We start from the raw sequence: 21380 nt of genomic DNA, 5'->3' as shown, positions 1-21380 counted from the left end.
GCAAGAATAACCTTTTTGTTAACGATTCAATATTTGAAGCTGGGGGTGAGGGCTGACAAAATAGGTGAAGGTGATCAAAAGATGTGCCTCTCTTTAAATCCCAACCCAAAAACATCAGCTTCCAAGGAGTGATGTAATCATTTTGTACAAGCCCTGATTGAGCACCAACTATGTTGAAGTCACTCTAAAGAGCTTTCTATGAGAACTAGAGGGGGATGGGTTGGAAAGATAAACCTAGATTAGAACTAACTGGGTAAAATTTAAATTATTACAGCATTAATGGATTTTAATTCTGGCCCTAGTGAGATCATTTTTTCTATGTATGTATTTTTCTGTTTTTATCTTCTCTCATTAAGTCACTGGTCAGGGAGCAAATGACTCTCTTTAACTTTAACTCAGCCTACTGAATACTGTGCTTACTAGGGATTATAAAAAGAATGGTGACTGCTGATTCTCATTAAGTTAAGCAATGAGCAATGATAACAGCAGGCAACAGTTTCACAATCAGTGCAACTAAGAATCTGAAGCAATAGTAAAAGCCAGCATCTATTTTTGGTAGATTCTGATTAAATCAAGTATTTGAGGCAGACATTAGAAAAGGCAATCAAATTTTGCTGCCATCTCAGAGAAGGGAGCTTAGCAGAAAGGAATTCCATATTCTTTCCTACCAGTTCATTTCATCCTCTTGCTTTCTCCTCCACAAGCTATCCTAAATCCATCCATCCCACACTTTCTCCTCTGGTACCGTCCTACTCTAAGCCACCACCATCTTTGATTTTACTAAAGCAATAGCTTCCAACTTTTCTCTACTTCTACTCTAGCCTTTCTACAATCCATTCTCTGTAGAAAAGCTGAAGTGAAATGTCAGGCCAAGAATGCCACATCCTTTAATAAAACTTTCTAAAGGCTTCCTACAGCATTTAGAATAGAATCCAAACTCCTTAATTGTGGTCTGCAAGGTACCATACTACCTGGCTCTGTCTACAAATCAGACTATACCTCCTACTGTGCTTTTGTCATACTTCAGCGACTTTGAAACTAATAGTGCTGCTTATATTATTCTAACCTATGTCATGTCAAGAAGCCTTGAACCTTCTTTGGCCTTTTTCAAGTCTGCCATGAAGGACTCTGTTAAATTACAAAAATAAAACAAAACAAAATAATTTATACTTGTTGTAATGTGGAGTCTCAGCTCCCGCTCCCCGCACAAGAACGCAGGATATGGTGAGGCCAAAAAGGAACACCAATGAAGCCATGGATGGGGCGTATACTACTATATTTTCGCTAGCGGTTGAGTTGGAGACACGGGAAGCAGGAGCCATCCGACCCACAGTCTGCTGTTCATGCTTGCTAACCCCACTTGCTAGCCGCAATCCGCAGTCCGCCTCTCTGCCAAGCAACAAACCAACCAACATAGCTTAGCCATGGCAGTTATATTAGTGGCTAATGGCTAACCAGTAGCAGCGAATGGCCACCCAGACACAGCAGATGGCCATCTGATTACAGCTGATGGCCATCTAATAACCGAGACAGCACCTTTCCATATGAGGCCGAGAGCCTGGAAACTGCTCTCTGGGACTCTGTCCCCACACTTGCTATGGGGACCACCAACACATGGAGATCAGAGGTCCTTAAATTTCACCTCTGACCACCAACCTATTCTTTATGAGTCACTCTACCTAGGCTATCTGTAGAAATTGGTTTTTGAGTATTTTTTGAAAAACAGCGTTATTTTTATTTCTTTATTTAAATATATTAGATAAAAAAGTCTCCTAAAAGTCAAATTTTGGGCAATTATTGTCACAGACAATGATTTAATGTTGAATTATGGAAAAACATGCACATACTATATAAATGTCAGCTTAAATGAGATAATCATAAATTCTAATATTTTTATTGTAACTTACAACTCCCAAATTTCAAAGGACATGCATGACCATCCATGGGGAAATCCACCAATCTCATGGGACACTCTGCACTTATGGTGAGTCTATGATGGAAAAATTCAATTAGAATCAACTCTTTCTCTAAAAATAAATTTATAGATCCATTAAGGAAGGAAAAAAGGAAAGAAGGAAGGAAGGAAGGAAGGAAGGAAGGAAGGAAGGAAGGAAGGAAGGAAGGAAGGAAGGAAGAAAGGAAGGAAGGAAATTAACAAGGAAGAAGGAAAAAGAAAAAAATGACTACCTCATTGTGTATAAAATAGTGCCATTTCTCATAATTCTAAAAAGCTTATTTGGAGCTGTCATATTATGTGAGACAGATTTCTTTCCATTCCTGAAGAAAGTATCAGGGGTCCATACTTTTGTTACCATCATATTGTTCAATCTCAAAATTTCAATGGGGCCGTCATATTTCAGTCTTTTGTCAATCCATGTTTGTCTGAAGAACACATCCATTGTGTATTCCTAAGGAAATTAGTTTGTGACATACTCAAATCACAGATGACTACACATAAATATGCAGAAAAATGCATTAAATTCTAACCTCTTTCCCACTCATAATAAAAAAAGACAACCTCCAAATAAAAACTAAATTAATTGGAGCAGAAATTTTCTTAAATCAATGGAACAAAAAGTCTCAGCAATTAAAGCATGTCCATCTTGATACTTTAATCTTCTACATTTATTAGACAAATACATTACCGTATATAGTAATCATTCAAAAGTAATTACTATAATTTAATAAAACTGCCAGTACCAGGTAATTACAGTTGTAGTATTAGGTTGGTACCAAAGTAATCGTGGGTTTTGCAATTATTTTCAGTTGCAAAAACCACAATAACTTTTGTACCAACCTAATACTTTACTTTAGACCAGGGAGCAAAATTAGTTAATGTGTAACAAATATCATTGCATAAAGAATCATAAAACTATAAGCATCTCTTTAAGACAAAATAAAATATGTGAAAAAGAAACTTCATGTTCATAAACTTTATTAAAATTAGCCTAGGAGCTCAGAGTCAAGGAAAAAAGTAAAGTGGGCTATTTGACCTTGAAATGAAACATATTTAATATTAGAGAGCACAACCTAATGGATGAATTCATCCTGACCACTGTTTGGTATTCTAAGTTCTTTAAACATGACAGAGAGAGCAAAGGAGAGAAGGGGTGGGGATGGAGAGTGAGCAATTGAGTCAACACGGAACACTAAATGCAATGATGACTACAGTATAAAGTTTCATACCAAAACTAATTACACTCTCTAATTTTCTCCTCTTTGATACATTTCTAAGGAATAAAATACTACATATGAGATTGCGTTATAGACACTAGTAATAGCAATGTTCTTTTCTTTGTTGAGAATGACTCTATGCCAAAAATTCCTCAAATGTTAGAGCTGAAAAGCAAATTTAATGTCTTATTCCTGATAAAGGTTTCAGTCTAATTAGGCTGTTTTATGACTTTCTAGCTGTGTGATTGACAGCAAAATACATACAAATTACCCTCTTTTCTGTTTGTTTTCTTCAAACCTCAAAAGGTACATTAAATTTTCCAAATACCTACCATTTCAACATCAGAAACAGGTCCAAAGCTGGTGACATATATGTCAGTTTTCACTTCTGTAACAGGACCTAGTATAGTAATAAGTGTGAAAAAATAATTACCAATTTCACAAGCAAGGTGGGTTTTGATAATTAAAGAGTAAATACAGCTATGGTATATCTATTTTTACAAGCATCTTAAATTTTCAGTAAGATAATTCATCTCTACAAAAAAAAATGTAGATAAAAGAAAAATAAAACCAGAAAACAGTGTTACTTACAGGAGAAAAAAATAAAAAAATTAAAAATACCCAATTACTTACCGGAAACCTTGTTTCTTCAAAGATACGTCAACCCCAGGCACTGTAAAGACAGGCAGTGCAGGGAACAAAAGCTTTTTAGCCTTTGTGATTTTTTTTTTTATAGTCCATCATCTGATTGGCCTTGTGTAAAGAAGTGAGCTGTTAAAAAGAGGGAACTTAGCCACAAGATGAGGAGAAAAACCATAATGGCTGCAAGGAATGCATCTTTGGAGAGTTGAGAATACTGGTAAATAGCTGCAGCACAAAAATGATTCATGTTACCTTTAACAACTGGCAAACCATCCATTGGCAATTGGGATCAAAAACAAGCCCTCCTATGAATCAGACCTATGCATCCTCTGACACCTACAAGCTGTGTGACCTTTGGCAAGTTAGTTAACCTCTCAATAGTAGCAACCATACATATAAGGCAAGACTGTTGATAGGATCAAATGAAAGGAAACTCTCATATAAGACTCTGAACACAGTGACTCTTTCATGGAAGTATGAGTTTCTCTTTGCTGCTTACAGTGACCACTACTGAGATTCTTTCCCAGGCCTAAATAAGACTGGTTCAAGAACAAATATATGTGTGTGTTTGGCAGAGAGAAAAGTGGGAGCCTCATGAGAGTGGGCTGACACAGATTTTTAGACAAAGTAAGATTGCCACAATCTGGGTTTAGGATGTTGCTTAAAATTAAGAATTCTGGAATTCAAATTTATCTCTAACACTTTTTAATTATTTGATCTTGGTCAAGTCATGTGTTTTCATAGGTAAAGGTTTTAACATGTATTAATGGAAATAATACATGTAAACCACTTGTGCCAATCTCTAGAATATAATGTGCTCAATAATGATAATAGTTATTGGTATATATAATATAGCATTTTATTTCTAATAAAAATAAAGATTGTTGCCCTCTTGAACATCATTTCCGTAAATGATGGTTTATAACACTGTATGGTTAGGGGCTAGATACTTCATATTGGAAAAAATAACATCTGCTATCAAGATGAACTATTTCCCTTGAATAGTGGTTGAGCAATTGGATTTATGGCAAAAAAGACAAAGACCAGTTGATATAGCTTAATACCTTAGGTCTAAAGTTATCCTCATAAAAATCTATCAGAGTTTTTCTCCCTCTATAGGATGAAAACTAAGCCACAGAAAGAAAAATGGTTTGGAGGCGAATGAGAAAATTCTTTCTTGAATTAGTACCCTAAGAAACATATCCTTTGGAATTATAGTGAGAGAAAAAGCATAGATCAGGCTGGTCTGTCATGAGTTCTCATTTTTAAAAAATAACACCTTTGAAAAACAGACCAAGTAAGTATGAGAAGTTAATTCAACTTTTATTTGAGTGATAAATTTGAAACAACAAAAATATGGTAGTAATAAGTTCATTAAAGCCAAATTTTTCCAGGAATAGATAGGTAATCCAGGAAGCAGGTAATGTATGTTGAACATTAGATAGAGATTTTACTCAAAGTGGTTCAAGAGTGGGAGTAATCACTCTGCTGGTTTATTAAGGACAATTGTGCTGTGTATTAAAATATTACAAGCACTATGTCACATGGCAAGTCAGGACAAGAAGAGACAAGTTACTTAGAATAATTAAGGTTGAGTGTGTCTTCACAACTGGACTGTTTGACAAGATTCTTGAGAAATCAAAGGTTACTTTGAAGATCGATTTAGGGCAGTGGTTCTCAAACTTTAACTGGATCAGAATTCCAGAAGATTTGTGTTGGACCCCACCTCCAGCGTTGCTGATTCAGAAGGTCCAAGGTGGAGTCTGACTACTTGCATTTCTAACAAGTTCCTAGGTGATAATGTTAATTTTATCCCAGTTTAAAGACAGTGTTTTTCTAGAACAACATTTACCAAACTGGGTCCTATAAAATATTAATATCATAAGTGTCATACGGGAGTGGGGCAAGTGTAGGAGAGGAAGGAACTAGGCCAATAGTTCCTTATAACTTTATTTTAAGGCGTGTGGGTTTATGCTAATTCTCATAGATATAATGATTCCATGATAATAAAGAGTATTTTCAAATCTTATATAACATACTACTTTTTCAATGATTATTGATATGTGGGATACAAAACTGAAAGCCACAAAGAAAGGTACAAGACAAACACATAAACAAAAACTCATAGACACAGACAATAGTTTAGTGGTTACCAGAGAGAAAGGGTGGAGAGGGGATAGTAGAAGAGGGTAAATGGGGTCAAATGTATGGTGATGGAAGGAGAACTGACTCTGGGTGGTGAACACACAACGTGATATATAGATGATGTATTACAGAATTGTACACTTGAAACCTTTATAATTTTACTAACCATTGTCACCCCAATAAATTTTAATTTAAAAATAAATGATTCTTGAAAGATGTTTTTAGTTCAGAATCTCAACTTTAGTATTTCTTTTAGACATTATTCAGTATTTGCTTCATATGACCTTATGGATTTTGAGATTGAGTGAGATCCTAGAAACAAGATTGGTAAAGAGATTTCATTCAGACACTCATTCAATAAACATTTACTGAATGAGTACCTGCTGTGTGCTAGGTTCCATGCCCGGCCTTGGAGTTCAAAGTGGTAAGCAAGATTCATGAGCGCCCTGCCTCGTGGTGTTAACATGCTATTGGAGGAGTCAGAGGATAATTCAGAAATAAATTAAATGGAAGAATACTGTAATTCTTAAGAGTGACAAAACAGGCTGGCAACTGAGTGAGAGTGAAAGCCACTCCATATTTTTTTAGCCACTCTTTAAAGCAGTGACTTTTAAACTGAGACGTGGAGGATGAGCATGGGCCATTGGAAGAGCTGAGAAAACTGCATTCCGGGTATAGAGAACTTCAGGTAAAAAGTTCACAGTCAAGAAAGACCTTCGTGTGTTCAGGGGCTAGAAAAGAGGCCAGAGGGGCTGGAGCAAAGCAAGGGAGGAAGCTAATGATAAGAAATGAAAGCCACATAGAAAGAATGAAAACCAGGGTTAGTGGATAGAGACCTACCCCTGAGCTGATATGATGAAAGAAGCATTTTTTAAACAACATATTTATATATTATAGTGATGGTTGTTAAAAATATATGGAAAAGAACTTGTAGAAATCCCAGTGACAGACAGAGTGACGCATGAAGAGGTTGTTATAGGCTGAATTATGGTCCTCCCAAATTCATATGTTGAAGTTCCAACCCCAGGTACCACAGAATATGACTATATATTTGGAGTTAGGGCCTTTAAAAGGTAATTAAATTAAAATGAGGTCACTAAGGTAGGACTTAATCCATGTGACTTGTGTCCTTATAAGAAAAGATTAGGACACAGGAACATACAGAAGAAAGACCATAAAGACACAGAGAGAAGACCATCTACAAACAAAAGAGATAGGACGTAGAAGAAACCAACCCTGATGACAACTTGATCTTGTGAGAAAATAACCTTGCTGTTATTTAAACTACCCAGTCTATGGTACTTTGTTATGGCAGCCCAAGCAAATGAATACAGAAGTTAATCATTTTTCCTATGTTCTTTCCCCAGGTTTTCTTCCTCTCGTATTCAGCACAGCTCTGCCTCTGCATATAGGTTGGCGTAAGAAGCTTAATTCGTATCCCTTAATCATCAGGGATTTGAAGTAAGGAAATTATATGATCTGAATTGTATTTTTTTACAAAATCCCTCTGGCAGTTTATGGACAGCAAATTGTAGGGAGGTAAGAGTAAGAGAAGAGCTCTTATAAGAGGCTGCCATACTAGTCCACTTGTGAAATGATGGTGGTTTAGGGATATAGCAGAGGGGATGGAGAGTGAAGAGAGCAAGGGGCATGTATGTGTGTAACTGATCACAGGAAATGGGGTTTTTTTTCCGAAAAGCAATAAGCAGGGATATAATAGTTCTATTTATTGAAGGCCTAGTACGCGCCAGGTGGGATACTAGGGTCTTTCCATATACTATTTCATGTAATCCTCACAACAACTTCCAAAGATGATATTCTGATGAGAATTTTATGGATATGGAAACTGAGCTCACAGAGATTCAATACTATGTGCCCGAGTCAGACTTAAATCCCCCTTGTATTGATCTCCAAAGTATGTTCTAGCTTTACTATACTAATTATATGAGTAAATAATAAATCAGTAATTAATTATGTATATAATTTGATATCTAGTACATAACATGCCACACCTACATTTCCTGTTCTGTTCAAGAGTAGGTTCTGAGCTATGTTCCTGCTGCTCTTTCTATGTTTTGCTCTTATTATTATTACAGCCTGCTTGAGTCTTCTTCCCCTTAACAACAAAGACAAAAATCTTAATCCTCTTTGAAGTACCCAACTGGCATAGAGCTTTGCACATACTAGGGGGTGAATACTATGTGTTTGATTGTGTTCCTAACATCATCTCAGTGATGATTTAAAAACATCCCAAAAAGAAATATTACTCGAAGTCATTTGTTATGTCAATTAAGCTAAAAATATTTCCTGATTAATAAAGCAGAAACTGTGTCTTATTTATATTTGTATCCTCTCGCATAACTAATCCCAGGCCTTAAATGTAGTAAGTTTCCAATAAACCATTTTTCAAAGAATAATGGTCGCTATGCAATTAAGAATAATTCTTAGAGATGCTTCTTCTAACACTACTGTTTAGGATGTTCAAATCAACCTTACTAAGAGCATAATTACATAGAAACCAGATAATTTTGAGCTTGGAAGGACTTCCTCTCATAATTTTATATGCATTTGTATAACATCAAAGACTTGTTTTATTTTTGAAATTCTACTCTTTTGGTAATAGGGACATGTTTTTTAATCTCCAAAATATGGTGGGCAGTTTGTAAAGCAAACAAAGTGACCTTCAAAAGCCTTTCAAAGAGACAAAGCTACCAAGATCAAATCCAGGGGACTACTCCCATCTTATTAATGAATCAAAGTAGAAACAAAATTAACAATGTTATCCAATAAGTTCCACTGTTAACTACTTTAGTTGTATAGACATGGTTAAAGAATAACCCCATTTAATTTCTTTTCCAATAACAGTGTCCAATTTTCTGTCACACCAGGAGAAAGACCTAATCTTTTTTGCTGATATTAAAACTAGTGAATCTTTGTTCTCCATATTGCCTCACCACGTATGCACTTGAGAAGATATTTCTGGTTTTACAGCCACCTAAATCCATGCATCCAGCTACATCTTACAGAATACTACTGATGTGTCTGAGAAATAAGAGGTGAAGTATTTAAGAGGTACAACAACAACAAAGAATCTTGAATGAAATAGTTAAGGAAACCTCTAATTTTGTTTGTCATTTAAAAAATATAGAAATACTAGGCTTCCTGCATATTAAAAAGCAACAGATATCCATGGATATCACAAAGAAAGCAGAAAACTATGGTTTTACTTAGATAACATTAAAGAACAGTGCTTTATAATCCTTCTATCAGTCCAGGTCAACTTTTTAAATAATTAAATAAATATGAGAAACATTTAAAAAACAATAAAATATATGAGCAAAAAATAAAATGCAATTCACATAAGGAAATTTCTTATAGGCAGTAAAGATTTGAAAAGATGTTCAACCACAATAGAAATCAGAATACTTCAAAACCATTTAAAAATAAAATATCATTTCAAGGATTCTATGGATATCTTTCGCTCTCTTAAGAGTTGAAGGGCTTGTGGATCTTGAATCTCATATTCACTGTAAATGAGAGTTTGAGTTTGTAAAACCATCACAGAAAACAGTTTGGCATTACCTCATCAAGTTGAGCTCCCACTTACACTAAGATCCAGAAAAATTCATTCCTGGATATATATGCAAGAGAAACTCTTGCACATTTAAAGCAGGAAGTTTGGGCCAGAATATTCACAGCAATACAATCTTGGAAACAAGCAAAATGCCTACTGCCAACAGAGCAGATGAACAAACTGGATTCTATGCAATGGGAATATCACACAGCATTCACAACGAATGATCGATGGCAATATGCAGCAAGAAGAATGAATTTTAGCAAGACACAGTGAAGTGAACAAAGCATCCAATGATGATATGTCATTTCAAAACAATTAAATTTAAATTTATTTATTGAAAACCAAAATTGAGTTAATGATAGTCAAAGAAAAGCTACGAAATAATTTTGAAAAGACTCAGAATGGTTGGTTACTTCAGGTGGGGAAGACAGGAAAATAAGATGAGGGAAACCACACAGCAGAATAAAAGTTGTCAAGGTTGTGCTGTTTGATGATTTAACTGGTATTTTTATTATATAATAATAAATGAATGAATAGATGGATGGGTGGATTAAAAGGTTATGTGTGGACTAATAATGAAAGTATGTCATGAAACAATGATTATTAATCCAGAATCAGATTCTGTGCACTACAGTCTTTTTAAAAATAAATATATTTAAAAGGCCTAGAGAATGATACACAAATACAAATTGATGTATCTTTTCATCTAAAAGAAAACTAACAACCTAGTGAAGTATTATCTAAACATCCACAAGTTACTAACTGCCTATATCAAGAATTTATAGTGCCTATTTCAGGAAAAACCAAATGCATTTTGCATATCCTTGCCCTAAAGAAAATGTAATATATGATGGCACTAGTATATCTTTTTGGTTAAACTGAGACCATAAGAAAGCAAATTTGTGTTTTTGGTTCTATAGTCTCTTGTTTTCTCAAGGACATCTTTGTTTCAATTATCCATTCCCTCCACTCAAATATTAAATTATCATCTAACAAATTATTCTAGTAGTATATAAATTTACTATATTTCTAATCTGAAAAACAAAAAAAGGCAATCTTCCCTCTTTCTCTTTGCTTTCACATGTAAACCACTGGGGGGGGGGGAACAAAACTATATATAGACTGCCTCTAAGTCTTCCCTTTTTATTCACTCCATCATCCATTGTAACCTGGGTTTCATGCTCAGGATTCACTAAAATTCTTTTTGTCTATAGCATTAGTTTTTCATTAGTTTTTCCACTGTTCCCACAAACTTAAAAAAAAAATCTTATTTCTCCCATTTTAAGAAAACCTCTTTTGGGGAAGTGGAACTGGCCCAACCTCAGGCCTCTGGGAAGGCTGTGCACCCATGGACTTCACCTTTTCCTGTGGGCTCTCTCCCTGACACGTTTGTTAAAAGCAAACCTGAATAAAATGACAAGTTTTAAAATGAATAATAAATGAAAACTTAAAAAAAGCTCTTTCAATTTTACTTCTATATCCATTTACCATCCAATTTCTCTGCTGCCCTGTGCAAATGCTCAGAGGAAAAATGCCTCCCATTCTCTCTTGAACCCAACCACCCAATTAGAAATTCACACCCCCACACTACACACCACCAAAGCTGCTTTTGTCAAAATCACTGAAGTCATAGATGTTGCTAAATCTAATGGTCAATATTATATTCTAATCTTTCTTAATCTGTCAAGACAACTAGATGTAATTGATCAAAACTGTCTCCTCTTTGAAAAAGGAATTTTTTTTAACTTAACATCCAGTATGCTCACTCTATTTGAGATTTTCCTCAAATAGCCACTCTTTATTTTCCTCCTCCTCTTTCCCCACCTCTTAATGTTGGAGACTTCAGAGCTCAATATTTGTACCTCCTTTTTATCACCTTTAATCCCTTGATGAACCCTTTAGTCTTACGGCATTAAATTCCATATATATTGACATACCCATCTTCTCTGCATTCAAGCTCACCTCCTCTTGATATCTAATATGGATCTCAAGCATAACACATCCACATGTAAATTGTTCATCCACATCCCTAATCTACTTCTGCCACAGTCTTGGCAACTCCATTTTCTTGGTATTTAAGTCAAAAACTTTGGAGTCAGACTTGACACCTCTCTTTTTCTCACATCCCACATTCTAGCTGACACCAGTGCACTAGAGCTTTAAAATATAAAGAAGCCGACCATTTCTTACAACCTTACAGATTTCTCTGCCATCCACTTGGTCAAAACGGCCATCATCTCTGCATTTGCCCTTGACCCTGACTGCCTGTTCTCAATACAGCAACCAAGATGAGCCTTTGAATATTAGCCAGTGCAGGTCTTTGCCCTGTTGGAATCCTTCCAATCACTGATATTACTCAGAGTCAAGGCAAAGTTCTTACCAGCCTGCAAAGCTTTACAGGACCTCATCCTAGTATCACACTGACACCTTCTTACTCCTGAGCCCTGTCACATTTCATTGCAGTGACACTGACTTCCAAGCTTAGTGTGTTTGCACCTAGAGCTCCTTACCAGAAAACTCCACCCAACTGTGGCTTAAGCTCTTACCTATTTTGGATCATTGTTCAAATATCCCCTTCTCATTGGAATCTTCTCTAACCAACCTAGTTAAAACTGCAACCTCCTCCCCTACCTTTTATTACTCTATAGGCATGGTCAACATCTGACACATTCTATATTTTACTTATTTATGTTGCTTATTTTGTAGAATGCCAGCTCATGAGGTCAGGGAATTGTGTCTCCTTTGCTCACCAACGCATTGCCAGGGCCATACTTAACAGAGCCTGGTGCATAAGATTTAATGAATTTTTGATGAAAAGTTAATGAAATGAAATATCTCCATGTGGCCAGTCTTCATCTTACTTAATATCTTGGAAGAATTTGAGAGGTGTCCCTTCCCTCCTTCTTAAGACATTCCATTTTCTTGAATTCTATAATTTCATACTCTCCTAGTACCCACCTATATCACCTTCTACTCTTTTTCATTCTCCTTTGATAATTTTACATACATTTTCTGCCCTTCTTTTTTGATAACATTCCTTGAAGCTTGATCCTGGGCTCTTTTCTCTGCTGTTTTCTACACTCTTATCTAGATATCTATAATCACAGCATTATACAAGGTTGGACAATTAAGTTCACGAACTCATCCTAAAAAAATTGCTACATACCTCATTACTGAATATCACTATGGTCACCTTCAAAGTACTCCCTTTGGGAAGCTATGCACTGATGCCAGCACCTAGTCCACCCTTCAAAGCAATTTTGGAACTCTTTCTGGAATGGCCATAAGAGTTGTCGTATTAACCTTGATGTCCTGAATGTCATCCAAATGTCTCCCTTTCAATATTTCTTTTATCTTCAGGTAAAGAAAGAAGTCATTGGGGACCAGATCAGGTGAGTAGGGAGGGTGTTCCAATACAGTTATTTGTTTACTGGCTAAAAACTCCCTCACAGACAGTATCTTATGAGCTGGTGCATTATCGTGATGCAAGAGCCATGAATTGTTAGAGAAAAGTTCAGGTCGTCTAACTTTTTCACACAGCCTTTTGAGCACTTCCAAATAGTAAATTTGGTTAACTGTTTGTCCAGTTGGTACAAATTCATAATGAATAATCCCTCTGATATCAAAAAAGGTTAGCAATATCGTTGCAACAAGTTCATGAACTTAGTTGTCTGACCTCCTATGCTGATGACTCTCTTGTATATTTCCAAACAAAACTCTCCTCTGATATCCAGACAAGTACAACTGCTAGGATGTCACACGGGTATCCTAAACTTCATACATCCAAACATATATTCTTGATTTTACCCCCACCCTTAGTGTTCCTCCTCCAGTCCTCCCCAGTTTAGATAGCACTGTCCTCTTCCCAGCTTCTCAAAATAAAAATCCAGCAGTCATTTTTTTTTATTTCATCCCTTTCCTTTACCATCCATATGTAATCCATCACCAATTCTTTGTTGAATTGTGCCTCCAAAATATATCTTACTTTTATCCACTTATACCCATCTTTACTATATCTATCACCTTATTCCAAGCCACCATTACTTAATGGAGAGGACCAAAAAAGAGCTCCTTCATTTGTCACCTAGCTTCCAATATTGCCCCACCTCTTTATCTAAGTTTTTCTTTATCCAGCCAGAGGTGGCACCCTGCCATCTAAGTCACACAATGTCATTCCCTCCACCTAAAAAAACTCCAACTGTTTCCAAGTTCACTAAAAGAATAATCTAAGCTCCTTTATAGGCTCCTCAAAGATCTTGCCTGGTCTGGCCTCAGCTCACTACGCCAAGCTAGTCCTGTGAAATTCTTCCTCTGGCTTTCTGGCTAAGGCACACTGAACTCCCTTCACTGTCTAAATCACACTAATCTATTAGCTGCCTTAGGATTTCTGCACTTACTTTTTTTTTTTTTTTTCCTGCATAAGGACAGCTTTTTTTACCATGTCCTGGTCTGGCACTTTGAGGTCTCTGCTTAAAAGACTTCCTTGACCACTGCATCTGAAATAGATCCCTCACCCTATTTATCCTCTGTCTTGCAATGTTATTGAATTGTCCCATAGCGTTATCTTTAATTATTTTGTTATTTGTTTATTTGTCATTTTTATCTCTCTACACTGTTTAGTTGTACAGTTCATGAGCGCCTGTGTCCTGATTCAAAATTATATCTTCACAACCTAACACTGTTCCTGATACATAGTAGTCTCTAAATAGCTATTGCTTCAGCAAATAAATGGGTGACTATGACAAATCAGAAGAGAACGAAGCTTTATTTTTCTGTTGCCCTGTGGATTTAAAGAGTCCTTTTCATCTATATATTTTTTAAAATATAGTCTCTGTTGACATTCAAATATTAAAGCTAATGAATTGCACCTAAATTTAATTTTTACGTTGTGATATAGGTTAATTGAAAACATTGCAAGGATATTTTCATGTGTGTGAAAAAAATTAATCCAAATTTACCTAAGTGTATATACACTTCTCCATGTTTGCTTTTCCATTTAAAATGTTATTAAAGCTTTAAAATAAAAGTTCCCATTTCACTCCTTTGGGGAAAATGTAGTTTTGCTTATTTTAGTGACCTACTTACTTAGTAACATGAAGAAATGTTAATGAAAATTAGACTCTTGATAAACAGAAGGGTGCAAGGAAGCCTTAGAAGTACACGTAGCAATAGACCAGCTACCTGACTAAGGGTTTCAAGATGGAAGTGTGAGTTGTGGCCCTGTCAGTTACTAGGGTTCTTGAGCAATTCATTGGAGCTTTTCTCTGCCTCCTTTCTAACAGAGAAATGATGCCTGCCCTGCTTATCTTTTTTTGTTGTTGTAATAATCTTAGTAGATACTATATGTGAAGGACAATATCTAATTGTAGATATTGTGAACAACTCCACTAATGTGAAATCCTACTATGTTAGTGATCAAGCTTGCAAAATTCACCTTAATGCTCCATTCCAATTTCAAAGACATTGTGAAAGATGATCTAAGACAGTCATCTATATTTGAAGTGTTTATGATTCCAAATCTTGTGCCTCTAAAAGCTGAGATGAACAAAAGGTTGTGTAACCCTTCGGTAAGCGAAAAAAGGGTAAGGGCTGGCTTCCTAAACTATCTCCTGGTGGTTGGTACTCTAGCTATGCATTTTTAAGAAGGTGTATAACAGTGTTAAAAGTGGGTAAGAGCACAAGGGGGTGATTTTCTACCTCCTTTGTAGAAGGGTTTACTTGTGCACCACTTCTAAGCAGGTGCTAGGCTACTTCAGGTTGCTGGCAGACTGATTTGTCAGAGGCTGAAAGAACTTTACCCCTTCAGAAGTCCCAATCTAGCTTTTCTCACCATGTCTCCTTCCTTCTCTTCTCACCTTTCCCCCTTTTCTTCTCCAATTGGAGAATGTGGGAAACAAGGGAGAGGAGATCCTGGAGGGATAAAAAGAAGAGAACTATTTCCGTTCCTTTTATTCCCCCCATTGCAAGCTGTGCCGCTAAGTTAAAAATATGTAATTTAGTTTCCAAATCTATTTCAACCCCTTCCTGGCCTACTGAGCAATCACAAACCATCCAATTTCAATTCAAATCTTTGCTTTTAGCTTTATTTTAAATGGAACACAGCTAAGTAGTATAAACAGATAGAAAGTAAATGCTCCACAAAGGGTGTAGATAGGATAAAAGGAACCAGGAAGTAAATCCTATGTATTTATAGCATACTGGTCAAAATATGAACTGTTTTCATTTTATTTTTAAAATTCCAAATTTTCCACAAAGTATAAAATGTCAAAGAACGGTACAAACTTGTGGCATCCAAGAGTCTATGCTAAGAATGAATTCTCCTATTATTTTCTGTTAATCATATTTCATTTACAACATCCTATAAACAGATTACACGTTTTCTGCAGGTGAGAATTACTATTCCTCTGTCACATTTGGAATACTACACACTTAGAGAGAATGACCCACTTCTAAAAAATGAATCACATTTACCGCAAATATTTATGAGCGAATATTTATAGCCGCAAATATTTATAGCCCCCCAAAAATTGTTCTATAGTAAATTTTTAATTATTAATTAACTGCTAACACTTGAAGTAAGGTGAATTTAACCTCATCCCATAAAGCTATAAAAGTATCTTCAGGAGGGTAATGTAGATCACTGAGCAGTGACAACTGAGATGTTAATAATGCCTTTGAGACATTTTGGCTGTACTTCAGTACTAACCAAAATCCAGTGATGGCTTACATAGATTGATTTCACTCATTTTATTGTCTATATAATATTATGAGAGAGGGTAGTTCCTAAAAAGGACCCATGTACAATGGATCCCTTCTTTCTTCTGAATTATAACTTGCATCATCACCAACTGGGCTGAGATTATTTTAGCTTTCAATATTTAATAATAAACGATGTAGTTTCAATTATAAATTTTCACTTTAATTTATGTTCAGGTACATCAACTCTTTAATGAATATTTAAACAACATGTAGTTTGTGACTCTTGTTATTTTGTCTTTACTTGAAATGTCAAGTTTAAAACCTTTATGAGCAGATAAATCCTCTTTTATTGACAAAATATAGATTTAAATGGTATCATATTATCTGAAACATTCTCCACAAAATTATGTTTGCTCTAAAGTAATAATTTTCCAGTCACTTATGAACGATTGTGCATTGATAAATGATTCACTTCTGTAAGAAAGCCTCTTTTTCGATTTGCATAAAAGCCAATGCAGTGCTGACCATGCTTCCCTGGAGAGGCAATGTGAAAAGAACCAGGAGCATCTTTCATCCTTCTCATTCATCTTTACCACTGTCAATACACAAAGACTCAATTGCTACCCTCAGTGGCTCACCATAACCTCAATAAAATCCACAAAAGAGTGGTTTGGATCAGGAGACCTGACCTGATCCCAGCCTATCATTGATACGCTACGTGTCCCTGTATAAATCGCTTTCCATTTCTAATCCTCAGTGTCTTCATTTGTTAAATGAGAAGACCAAGACTAGATAGACTCCATCCAGCTCTACTTCAGCTCTACTCTATCCAATTTTATTTTATCTCCAACATTTCTTTGTAACCCAGGACCACACTCCTAAATCATGCCTAATTCTGTCCTCTTTCACAGGAATGTCCTGCTCCCTTTTCACTCCCTCCATTCTCCCATCAACATCTTATCTCCTACACATCCTCAATGGAAAGCTTAAATATCTCTGTGTCTAATATTATGTGATATTATACTCTATTCTTTTATATACTCTATTATTATATTACATTATATTACATTATATTATATATTACATTATATATTATATATTACATTATATATTACATTACATTATATATTACATTATATTATATATTATATAATATAATATATTACATATTATATAATATATTATATATTATATTATATAATTATTATATATTATATAATATAATATAATAATAGAGTATATAAAAGAATAGAGTATAATATCACATAATATTAGACACAGAGATATTTAAGCTTCCCATTGAGGATGTGTAGGATTACATATTATATATTATATTATACTCTTTTATGTTATACACTCTATTATTATATATTATATTACATTATATATTATACTCTATTATGATATATACTATGTTATATTATAGCATCTGATATCCTCCCAATCTGCATGGGTTTGACTTTTCAATGCACAACGTGACCTGGGTTCACATCCTGCCCACGCCCCTTACTAACTGTGAACTTGGACCTCTTACTTAACTACCCAAGCCTCAATTTCTTCATCTGTAAAATGGGGATAGAAATAGCTTTCTCTCAGGGTTGTTAGGGTTAAACAGTAATATCTATAAAATGCTTGGTATATATGGAAATTTAAATAAATACAATATTAGTTGTCATTAATGTTACTATTACTACTACTAGAGTATAACCTCCTGTAAAACAGAGCTTATATCTTCAATTTAATTCTGAGGCCTATCAAGCTCAATGTAGTGGAAAGAACAGGGACTTGTGGATCAGAAGACCTGGGCCCACAAATCTGGTGAAGTTACTTGTCTTTGAATTGTACTGAGAAGATGTTTGAGGTTAAGAATTGTTATCTTGAGATTTCTGTGAACCTAGTGCCTAGCACAATGCTTGCAACACAGATTCTCATTATGCAAGCAAAGGGAATATGAATATGAAAAAGAGCAACAATACTGTTACGGATGCGCTTCTATTAGACTTTTTATAAATATTTGTTGAAGTAAGAAATAAGGCTGAAAAACCACTGACTCCAAAGTCTTAGGAGGGAAGTAAATGCCACTCCCCAAATAAAATTTCATCCCACTGTAGAAGAGAAGAGGGAGGACTGGGTTCTCTAACAGAGCTGGCAGCTTCCTGCCCCAGTTTCATGTCCTAGGTAGAACAAGGCCGAGGTTTTGGCAGAAGGACAGACACCACGTGGGAGGACTGGGGACTTCGGATCAGATGCCTCAAGTGCAACCTGTTCTGAGCTAAATGGCCAAGTTCAGGGGAACCCCATTCTCAGGCACAGAGTGGCAGGGTACCTGAGCCCTGAGTTCCCATTTTTGACTCTCCCTCTCCAACCTCCCCCACCCAGCAGTCAGGTCTCGGGAGGTAATTAGTGTGGGGGAGAAGCACAGATTCTGAGGGGGCAGGGAAAAGGAAAAGTATGGTTGGGGGCGGTCTTCCTGTCAGAGATCATATCAAGAGAGGGGAGGAGGGGAGGAAGGGAGAGAAGGAGGGAGGGAGAAGGGGGAGAGAGGGAGGGAGGAGCAAAGGAGGGGGGAGAGAGAGAGAGAGAGAGAGAGAGAGAGAGAGAGAGAGAGAGAGAGAGAGAGAGAGAAATAGATTGATTTTTCATTTTTACACGCGAGGCATACCTAATGATTTTCCCACAGACAGACAGACAGGCAGACCGAGAGAGGGACAGACAGGACACACTTGAGCGTTTGAAATCGTTCATACCCCCAAATCCAGGACGCAGCCTGTTGTCATAACCATCGAGTAAACTGTCCAGAATGCGGGTAAAATTTTCCGGGCATAATTTCTCCTCCTTTTGGTTCTGTCCTGGGGATTCGTTTAAACTGCGAACGCAAAAAGATGAGGGTGGATGGGGATTATTTTAAGATTCACAGAACAGGTGGAAACAGGTTTATGCCCTAGTGAAAGAGTCGCTTGCCCCAAGCTAAAAGCGGCAGAGCTGAGGGATGAGGAAAAGGAACTGTCAGGAAAGACGCACCCCGCGCACACTCATCCCAGCGGACACACACACTCTTCTTGCACCCGGTGGCCTTTCTACTCTCCTCGTCTACGCCGTCACAGAAAAGCCTGGCTCCGGCCCCTACCCTTCCCGGGGGGAACAAGAGGGTCTGGTTTGCCCTGGCAGGGGCGGTTGGCCGGAGGGGGGCAGGAACCGGCCACTTCTCCACCTTCTCCTGGCCCCCAGGACCCCACAGAACTCACCAAGTCGCCAGGCACAGGACGTGCAGGAGGGCGAAACTGACCCCGAAGGACGTGGCGATCGCGGGTACCTTTTTGGCAGAAACCATCTTTGCAACATGCCATACTTTAAGACTGTTCACGTTTCCAGGCTCTCCAGATGCCCTGAGAAGGGTGCGAGGCGAGGGCAGAGGCTCTCCGCGGCGTGCGCACACTCGCGCTCACACTCGCCCGCGCTCAGCCAGCCCGAGCCGCGGTGGGCGCGTGTGTGCACGCGGGCCAGGGGGAGGCGGAACCTGCCTTGCCTCGCCCCCTCCTTTTCCTCGCGGAGCTCTCAGTGTCTATGGAGAGCTATATATACCGCTCCCCACCCTTTCGTGCCCGCACTCTGAAGCCTCCGGGGTTAACAGTGGAGCGCTTTCACCGAGAGGCTGAGCAAGCTCTTTCAGACCTTTAACTTTGGGGTGCAGCACCGGGGTCTCCCACCCCTCCTCTGGTCCGCGGCACCCCCACCCCAGGTGCGTCCCTTCCACAGCATTGCCTGGCTTCCACTTCTCCCTCCTGGTCCCCCTCCCTCCCGCTGGGATTTGGATCCAACCAATCAAGCTCCTCCCTCCCTAGGTTGTTGGAGGACTTGTTTGTACCCATTTTCAAGGCTGGAGGTGGAGAAAGGGTAGGATGTCAGCGATTACTGGGCGGAGGGGTGGGAGACCATGATGAGGAGAAGGGATCAAGTCTAGACAGAAACATTCTCTGAGACCATCCTCTTCGGGTGCTGCGTGGCGGGGATGGGGGATGGCGAAACAGGATTCTTCCTGGTAAAAGGGGTTGCAACTCGCTGAGCGGTCTGTCGCAAACTGTTAGGAAGTGGACTTGACGCTGTAGTCAACGCATTTCCCAAGCTGTTGCTGTGAAGATATCCAATTCCTTTACTACTCCCCCCCACACGTCCCCCCCCACCCTGCGCCCCGCACACACAGGCCTTCCGCTTTGCTGCTCCATCCTTTTCTGGAGAGGAGGGGAGCGGTGGAGACAAAATCATTTTTACTTCTTGTGACACTCGACAGACACTCTTTTATTTCATAATAGAGCAGACTGAATTCCAGAGGTTGACTGCTTTAGGGAGGGGGACAGGATGGATAGGAGAGGGAGAGGAGAGATACAGGAAAAAGAAAAAAAAATGGTCTGAGTGTGTATGTAAGAGAGAAAGAGAAAGAGAGAGAGAGGAGAGAGAATTATATTTCCAAATTCTTTAAGTTTAACATAAGTCTTTGATTGCTGTTTTTAGTATAATTTGAGTTGGGTCCAAGTGTACTACCCCAAACATCATTATGTTAAGCCAGACACATATTATAAATTTATCATAAAGGTTTATATCTGTTATGGTTGGATGCAAATAATACAGATAGTCTTAGGATGGTATCTTCAGGGTCCACAATGACTATGAAATTCCCTGAAAATGAATACAAAATGTTGTATTCATGTAAATATGTGCTTTTTTTCTGTGGGACTGTTTATAACTTTCATTAGATTCCCAAAGACCATGGACAACTATAGTATGGACTAATGTTTTAATGTAAAAGATGACACATATAATAGAACACTCAACCAAACAGGTGAACAAACATTTGTAACTAATGTGTGACAATCACCTCTATCCTATTTGATAACCTTCCCTTTGGCAGTTTTTATCAACTATTATGTAGATACTGAGTTTCCTTTGAGGGTATTTATTGTCAACTTATCAAATGACCAACTAGCTTGATACACAAAAATTTTGTGTGGTAATAAAATGGATATTTTGAAAGGGTTTAACCTGTTTTTTTTTTTCTTTCCTTTAATTATTCTGGTAAATATTGAACCATTTTTAACCATTTGAAGAAGGTAATGATGTGATTTACTGCTTTAAATTCTGGAGGTTT

At 37.4% G+C, this 21380-nt stretch overlaps 1 protein-coding gene across 1 annotated transcript in view; it reads right to left on the bottom strand.

Annotated features, from left to right (window-relative positions):
• Positions 1 to 20037, bottom strand: part of GABRA4 (gamma-aminobutyric acid type A receptor subunit alpha4) — a 69080-nt gene extending 49043 nt beyond the window's left edge. Inside the window, exons 1-5 of the mRNA XM_081062297.1 lie at positions 19483 to 20037; positions 18985 to 19103; positions 3507 to 3574; positions 2188 to 2408; positions 1908 to 1990 (exon numbers count right to left, since the gene is read on the bottom strand). Of these exons, the coding sequence (XP_080918423.1) occupies positions 1908 to 1990; positions 2188 to 2408; positions 3507 to 3574; positions 18985 to 19103; positions 19483 to 19568 (577 nt within the window). The 5' untranslated portion in view covers positions 19569 to 20037. The remainder of the gene's footprint in view (positions 1 to 1907; positions 1991 to 2187; positions 2409 to 3506; positions 3575 to 18984; positions 19104 to 19482) is intronic.
• Between the last annotated feature and the right edge of the window lie 1343 nt (positions 20038 to 21380).

The sequence above is a fragment of the Rhinolophus hipposideros genome (assembly GCF_964194185.1).
Source record: "Rhinolophus hipposideros genome assembly, chromosome: 1".
In the NCBI taxonomy this organism is placed as follows: domain Eukaryota; kingdom Metazoa; phylum Chordata; class Mammalia; order Chiroptera; family Rhinolophidae; genus Rhinolophus; species Rhinolophus hipposideros.
Note: the sequence above shows the minus strand (reverse complement) of the source record. Positions and strands in the feature narration are given on the sequence as shown.